Source organism: Nematolebias whitei, chromosome 16, assembly GCF_014905685.2.
Source record: "Nematolebias whitei isolate Nwh7 chromosome 16, NemWhi1, whole genome shotgun sequence".
NCBI classification, from domain to species: Eukaryota; Metazoa; Chordata; class Actinopteri; order Cyprinodontiformes; family Rivulidae; genus Nematolebias; species Nematolebias whitei.
Genome location: NC_056513.1, coordinates 21481934 through 21489672, shown reverse-complemented (window position 1 = coordinate 21489672; position 7739 = coordinate 21481934). Strand labels below are relative to the sequence as shown.

Genomic DNA, 7739 nt, shown 5'->3' with positions numbered 1-7739 from the left:
GAACATGCCTGCATGAGTTTCCTCCTTTTACAAGGGAGTGCACGCTGTCATGTCCATCCGAGGTGAGGAAAGGCTGCAAGATTCCAATAGGAGAGGACAGCGCATAATCCGTACAGATGTGCTGACTGCACGGTTTCCATGGGAACAACCCCCACACACCGCCACCAACAACAACATTGCTCCTCACTGCACTTGCTCAAGCTTGACGAGCTCCTCCAATGCTTTTCGTTTTGTCTTCATGTGTCCACAAGTTCTCGCTTGAGCTTTCAAATCAGCTGCAGCTCAGTTATTTTTTTCTAATTGTGCATGCCAGTGGCGGGTGTGTGTGTGTGAAGGGGGCACATGTGTGAGTGTGTATCAGTACATAGAACATGCTTGTCCCATTCTTTAATCAAGGATGGGGCAGAAGAGACCGAAGAGAAGTGGGGGAGTTTGTGATTATTAAGAAACAGAGTGAATATCTATTTTATGTGTGGACACACACACACACACGCAGGGTTTATAATAAAACAAGCAAAGACAGGGTATGTACATAGACTGCATTGCTGGTAAGCATGATTTATTATATGTGTATGTTTGTGTGTGATGTAACATTCAAAACCCATTTTAAAGAAAAAAAGTTTCGTTTGGTGAGTAAAGGCTGCCATCAAGTGGTTACTATCTGTCATGACATGTTCTCTCAGTGTTAGTCAGAGAGCACGCATAAAGAGAACACATACAATTTAATAATAACTGTTATTTCGTTTCATATTATCTTACCTCTCAAATGAAAGAAATAAGATGGTGGTAATGTCAGTATTCCCAAAATTTCGACAAATAAACCAAACCAAAACAAAAAACTTAAATTAAGTCCGCACAACTTTACATAAGAAGGATATGGCTCCCTTATTGCGATGAATGAAACAAAAATGTTTACTTAGGAAGAATTAAAATAATCGTGGTTTTCTTGAGCAGCCGCGGTTGATTTACGACAGTTTCACAAACATTAAGCCGTCACGATTTACGGCAGCTGCTGTAGACGAGAAGCGCAGTCGTGAAAAGGTAAAGTTAAATAAATCGTAACTTTTACATAACAAAAAAAACAAAATAAAAAAATTGTATAAATAAATAAACGATTTAAACCATTTTATGATATTCCATGTCTTTACGTTGAATAATTTTTGTGTAGCCGACCGTGTTTTTGTAAAATTGCCTGACGCTAATGCTAATAAAGCTCTCATCAAACTAGCTGCGAGTGTGGAGTTAGTACATTTTAAGGAAAAACAGGATAAAAAAAAAAAAATCTAAAATATTGATTTTCCAAAAAGCTCGGCAATCGACTCTTAAATGTTACACCCAGTAAAAAAAAAAAAAAAAAGTCAGTTTATCTCCAAACGGAAACAAATTTTATTTTAGTAACACACATCAAACCTTGATGATCCGAAAGTGACTTATTTGCTCGGTTAAATCTAATTTCCTTAAAAACTCAAGTTAACGTCAAGGTCATGTTTAAAATAAATTATTACTTCAAAAACAATCAGTCATATATATAATTGGCCTGTGTGGTAGGTGATCTATTTGTAGCACATTTATACTGCAAGCCTGTAAACATTTCCTTTTTCAAGCTCATGGATATTTTTTAAATACATATTTACGTCTTACCTATTATAGGAATAAAAATAATATCAAAAGATTCTTGGTTTGTTATTTTTCTGCCATTTCTTTGGACTTGATGTAAAGTTGTTGTTGTTGTTGTTGTTGTTGTTGTTGTTGTTGTTGTTGTTGTTGTTGTTGTTGTTGTTGTTGTTGTTGTTGTGCTGCTGTCTATCAAATTTGTAGAGTACACACATAATTTACTCCTGTTTTTTGTTATATTATGTCATGACATTTGCGTCACTAAAATTGATACACCGACTACAAAACAGGAAAAAAAAACATTATTTAAAAGTAAAAACAACTGGTTTTATACAGAGAACCTGTATTTTTTTTTTATGTAATTACCAACTGACCCTTGTTTGCCTCAACCATGCAGGCAATGCGTATTGGATTACCTGTTGCAGAGACACTGCAGCTTGGGTCTTTAAAAGCTTTGCTTTTGGTGAGTTTTAAAGTGTCAAGTGTAAAACTTCTTCATTAGCACTTAGTTTTCAAAAACACATTGCAGATGCAGTCTTTGGTTAATGTAATAAAGAGGACACGTGTAAAATACCAAGTGTCATAGCATCATACATCCTTCATCACATATAAACCACAAAGACTGTTTGTCCATTTTATTCTGGGATTTTTGTTTCACGTTTTTGACGTTAATATACATGTTTCTTATACAGTTTTTTATTTTTATTTTACGTTATATTTTTGTTATGTCCACTTCCTTTATTGCACTGAAAAGACTCTCTGGGGAATTAGAATTTTCCATTTCTGCTATGGAAAATGATGCAAACCATCAGTCATGATATAAAACTTTAGACAAAGTGCCAGTTGAGCACTATAACTCACTTTTTTCTCTGATGATAAATTATAAATTCCAGTGAACCAAAATGCAAGTGCAAAATTCCTACTTTTGTGCTCCAATAGCTGCAGCAGGATTTAATGCTAAGTTCGGTAGGGATGGAGAAATTGTACAAGTGGAATCAGAGCTGGATGTGTTTCTTGTTAAATGAATCTAATGCAGATTTTAACTATTATATTTTGTTTTGTTTTGGTTTTCCCCCCCCAGACGGTGCTTTTGAGTGTGTTTATGTTCCAGCTGCTGAGGACTGTAGGACTGCGGGCGTTCTCCATGGCTTCTGAGACGTACATATCGGGCACACACTCTGCAGCTTTTGTCACCTGTCCTAATGACACCGTTGCTAAAGACCTGGCTAGGTGATGCAATGAGTAACACCTTAATCATGCTTTGCAGCAGACTTGCTAATATGTTTTGGCTTATATTTTAGATTGTGTCAGCAAGCAAGACATGCCACACATTTGGCAGGATGTCTCTTTTTTTTTTTTTTTTTTCTTTCCAAGTGTTACTTTTTACATCTTATTGTTTTATTTTTTGTTTGTTTCAGGGGTATTGTGGAAAAGAAACTAGCTGCTTGTGTGAACATTGTCCCAGCAATTACATCAGTGTAAGTTTACCACCCCTGCTTGTTGTTTCTGTGTAAGGATGCTTGTTTGTTATGTTTATTAAAAGTCTTTCAGTCAGGCTGAAAAAAAAAAAAAAAAAAAAATCTTACATGTTCTTTTCTTAAGATATAGGTACTGTTTAACAAAAACACACTTTTTGCTCCTCTAGATATGAGTGGCAGGGAAAGATTGAGGAGGACAGCGAAGTGCTTCTGGTGAGTGCTGAATCAATTTTATTAAACATATAAATTGTTTTAAAATTGCGTTAAGTGAAGGAAAAAAATCAGTGTTTATTTTAAATAAACATAAAAAAACAACCAAAGCATATACATTTTGGACAACTTACAAAGCCATCTGCGTGAAAAGGAGTGGGTTTAAGTAAAATGTTTATATTCCTAACCCGGTCATACTTATTTATTGACCTTTGTAATATCACTATTGTGATCCTGTTTATATTTATTATTCTGCCTACTATCCCTAATTCGTACATTTTTCAGGATCTAACTCGTTCCACAGTTTTTGTTCTATTTCAACAATTCATAAAACGTTCATCTCTGTCAGGACAAACCTGCCATGACTTTTGGTATTGGTGCAACTTTAGCTTTTTGAGATATTTCACCTTTTCTGCCATTTTTATTCCTCATGGAATGTTAATTGAGCTCATTTTACATCCTTTGTAACTTTAGATCTGTTTACAACCTTTTACTGCTCCTTTCACATTTTGTTCTTATTAAGCTTCTTTCAGCTTCCTTGTGCAATTGTATTTTTAATCCAGCTACTTTCTGCTAGTTTCAGCATTTTTTCAGCTGTTTTGTGCTCCTTTCTGCTTTATTCAGCTAACTTAAACATTTTTGTGCTTATTCTACATTATTTCTGCAAATTTCATCTTGTTCTGCTTCTTTTAGCACATTTCTGCAAGTTTCAGCTACTTCTGCTATTTCAGCTACTATTTTGCAGTTTTTATGCTAATTTCAGCTTTTTCAACTAATTCCACATTTTTTGCAATCATTTAATTTTTTTCAGCCTAATTCAGCAAAAATGTGCTCTCTCCACGTCCTAACAATTTTAAGCTTCTTTCTGCTATTTTAGCTACTATTCAGCTGTGATTTTTTTGCTAATTTCAGCTTTTTTCAAATAATTTCTAATTTTTCGTGCTCATTTCTGCTTTTTTAACATAATTAGGCAAACTTGTGCTCTTTCTGCTTTCTTCTGCTAATTTATATAATTTCTGCTTGTTTAGCTACTATTCAGCTGTTTTTTGCTAATTTCAGGTTTTTCCGATAATTTCCACTTTTTTGTGCACATTCCTGCTTTGTTCAGCCTAGTTACGCAGAATCGTGCTCTTTCGGCTTCCTTCTGCTAATTTAAGCTTCTTTCTGCTTCTTTAGCTGCTATTCAGGTGCTTTTGGGAAACTCTTCGGCAATAAGCCCTCACACTTTTTCTAGTTCTAATTCTTATTATACATTGCTTTCTTATTTACTGCAGAATTTAACATTAGTATTATGTTTCACCAAATCTCTGAATACCATGAATACCACTGTTTAACAGCTCAGAATGTATTAGTTTAAGCAATAGCATCTTTCATATATTTGTATTTAGATACTTGCATTTTTAATATAAAAAAATCAACAACTATTGTAGAGAAGAATGCAACAAAATATTGCATATAAAATATTTTTTTTATCACCAAAGTCGAGGACAGGATTTTGAATGTTTTGCTCTATTACTACTAATATCCTTAAACTTAAAATAAAAGTAGTTACCGAACTTTCTGGTTTACTTCAGCAGTAAACAGATTATATTCACAATATTTTGTAAAACAAGATGATCTGTAAGTTAACATCTGCTTTGCAAGCTGTTTTATTGAACTTACCGTTTATACAGTAAAAGATCATTCAGTGAGCTTGTAGCAAAATAGGATTGGTCCCTTCAAGTGCTTGTTTCCAGGGTTTGATGGTTCACCGCCATGACTGGGGAATTTTATTCTTTTAAATTGCAGAGTGGGATGCGGTACGTGTTGGTCCAAAACCATCACAAGTGTAGCCTAATTGTTGAAACACTGAATGATAAATGCTTTTCTAACTGAGGTTCTACTGTAAGAAGTCTACAGATTCAACAGACAGTAGAGGGAGACATCATTTACACCCAAGAGTAGCTCTTATGAAAGTACCTGCTCTCAGAATTTGTTTGCATCGCTTAACATTTTTAATTATTATTATTTTTATTATGCTTTCTTGTCTCAGTCATTTAAGCAAAGGAGTAGCTGTTGTTGCAGACATGCATTGTGTATCATCCACACTCTGCTATTCATACTGTCACAGTCAAACGGATTAAGTCTATATTCACCAAAACTGCAGAGGATGAGGCTTAAGAATGACCACAAGCAATTGTGATGTAGCAATAAACATGAATTAAAGGATTAAAATGCTTTCTTGAATTGTATTGGATTGTTTTTCTTGTAGAACAGCAACAAAAATACTCCAGATGTGCCTCATATTTAAAACAATGACTAAAACAAAAACTGAACAAAAAACAATAAAAGTACAAACAATAAATCCTACATTTGAAATCTTAGTAAAGTACAACTCGTATGTTATTGCAGTAACTGCATTACTTTTTACATCTGTACAAGATGTAAATGAGTTAAAAAATATATCATAAACTTCTCCATAAAAGCATTTTTATAAGAAGGTCTTACTGGTCTTGCTAAAGTCCTATCATGTTGTCTTTTGAACTTGTTCGGCTTTCTCAATAACTTGCTCTTTACCGGCATGTGTTAGTTTGAAGGGGCAATGAGCACTTTTCAGTAGAAAGACCTCCGGATCACATATTTGTTAAAGCATCACCATGTGCACCACAGAACACTGTCCCAAGCTTGTGTTTCTCCCATTCAGATGATCAAAACAAGAAGTTCCAAGGTGCCTGCTCTTGCTGAATATGTTCGGTAAGTTCTGTACTTATTCTAACCATTAAAAAACTAAAAACAAAACACAGTAGCGCCAGGAGAACAAGATAATTATGTTGCTGATCGGCTCCATTAGCTGCCACCGTTCATACAAGTCAAAGAGTACAACTTTTAAGTACTGCTGTTTAAATGTTCTGTGTGTAGTCTGCTTTGACTCATGATGTTTTCCTCCCCAGCTCTAACCATCCCTATGAGGTTGCCGAGGTCATCAGCCTGCCTATAGACCAGGGCAACCCGCCTTACCTGAAGTGGATAGGAGATGTTGTGCCGGAGTAGAGGTGGACGTTTACACAAGAACTTAACGGAGGGATTTAAAGTTATTCTGAAATAATGTGAACACGTGTCCAATAAGATTCTCACAAGGCCACTATTAAATTTGTTTTACTGTCATCAACAGCTGACAAACATAAAATGACTCTCCTTGTATAAAACATAACAGTTGTTGCAGCCATCATACAAGTTATGGGTATTTTTTTTAACCTTCCAGTGTTTTGACCACTAGAGGGCAGCGTTGATTTTCTTCTAAAAAAGACAACTTATTGTTTCAGTGAGTGTTACATTGTAAAATAAAATGTTTTGATGTTTTTCTTGGCAACTACGTTTTGTGTGTTCGCATTTAAGCTACAGTACGTGAAGTGTTTAAATAGGAAATTTCACACACATCAGGTTGTACTCGACATTTATTAAGCCCACTGTCAACACACAACACTTGGCTTTCATCTTTTACTGAAGTTCACATGAAATATAAAATATCTGAATACTGAATTTATCTTTTTTTTATCTATGTTTGAAAGTCTTAAATAAACAATGCAACAAAGTCTTCACAACAAAATACAACAGTGCTCCTTCAGCCGTTACGACTGATTTAATCACATTTACTGTTATCGTGTACATGTGTCACACTTTGTACTCCTTTACATCACAACAAATTAGTGTTCCTTCAATAGAGACAGCAGACGTGTTATCGTAGTTTTTTATACATCAACGTTTTTAGATGAATTCATGAATAAAAATACGAAAACATGCTTTTATTAATTGATTTCAAACTTCAAAACCATAAAAAAAAGAACAAAAATGTAAAAAAAAAAAAAAAAAAAACTATTCAGAGGTATTTTATCATCACAAAGAATTATGTTTTACTCAGTAAAACCTTTTAATGTTTACTTTTTTAACTTAAATGAAGATTTGTTTATTTGTAAAAAATATGTGACCTACATATTGGTCAGTTCTGTGCAGATACACAAACGATCCAACAAAATTGAAACAACATGATTTTGTAAGATGCTTTCAGAAGTTGAAGCAACAACAGGATCTTTGCATTTTTATCGCAAAGGGAAACATTTGTTGTTGGATTCCAGTGGGGACACAGTTCATACAATGCATTCGCCATTTCAGTACAAGCTGTTCTTTTTTTAAATGTCTTTTTAAAAGTAAAGTACTGATGATATTTGAATTATATAAACAAAGCCCCTGCTGCCCAAATTTGGGTATAAATTCTAAACCTCTCAGTTTAATTGAACCACAGATTGCAAAAGAAAAGCATTCTCAAAACTGAAAATCTGTGTGCAACATAAATACTTTTAAGAATTTCCCAGCACATTTCCAAATATTAAACATACCAAAACCTATCCTGATGCATGCCCAATAGTCCAGGTAGAAAAATCCAAAAAAGTTCAATCTGGT

The 7739-nt window shown here is 34.3% G+C and overlaps 1 protein-coding gene across 1 annotated transcript; it reads left to right on the top strand.

Moving 5' to 3' along the window:
• The first annotated feature begins 1003 nt into the window (after positions 1-1003).
• Positions 1004-6602, top strand: LOC119422422 (protein CutA homolog). The gene is made up of 7 exons (XM_037689792.1): positions 1004-1041; positions 2012-2077; positions 2696-2844; positions 3033-3092; positions 3260-3305; positions 5986-6035; positions 6233-6602. The coding sequence occupies exons 2-7, from the start codon at positions 2015-2017 to the stop codon at positions 6330-6332; spliced, it is 468 nt and encodes a 155-aa protein (XP_037545720.1). The 5' UTR covers positions 1004-1041; positions 2012-2014; the 3' UTR covers positions 6333-6602.
• The last annotated feature ends 1137 nt before the right edge of the window (positions 6603-7739 follow it).

Excerpts from the sequence above, each read along its gene's own strand:
- LOC119422422 (XM_037689792.1), top strand. The coding sequence starts at position 2,015 with ATGCGTATTGGATTACCTGTTGCAGAGACACTGCAGCTTGGGTCTTTA. Across the intron at positions 3,093-3,259 it reads GTCCCAGCAATTACATCAGT|ATATGAGTGGCAGGGAAAGA; the intron begins GTAAGTTTACCA and ends TTGCTCCTCTAG. Across the intron at positions 6,036-6,232 it reads GCTCTTGCTGAATATGTTCG|CTCTAACCATCCCTATGAGG; the intron begins GTAAGTTCTGTA and ends TTTCCTCCCCAG.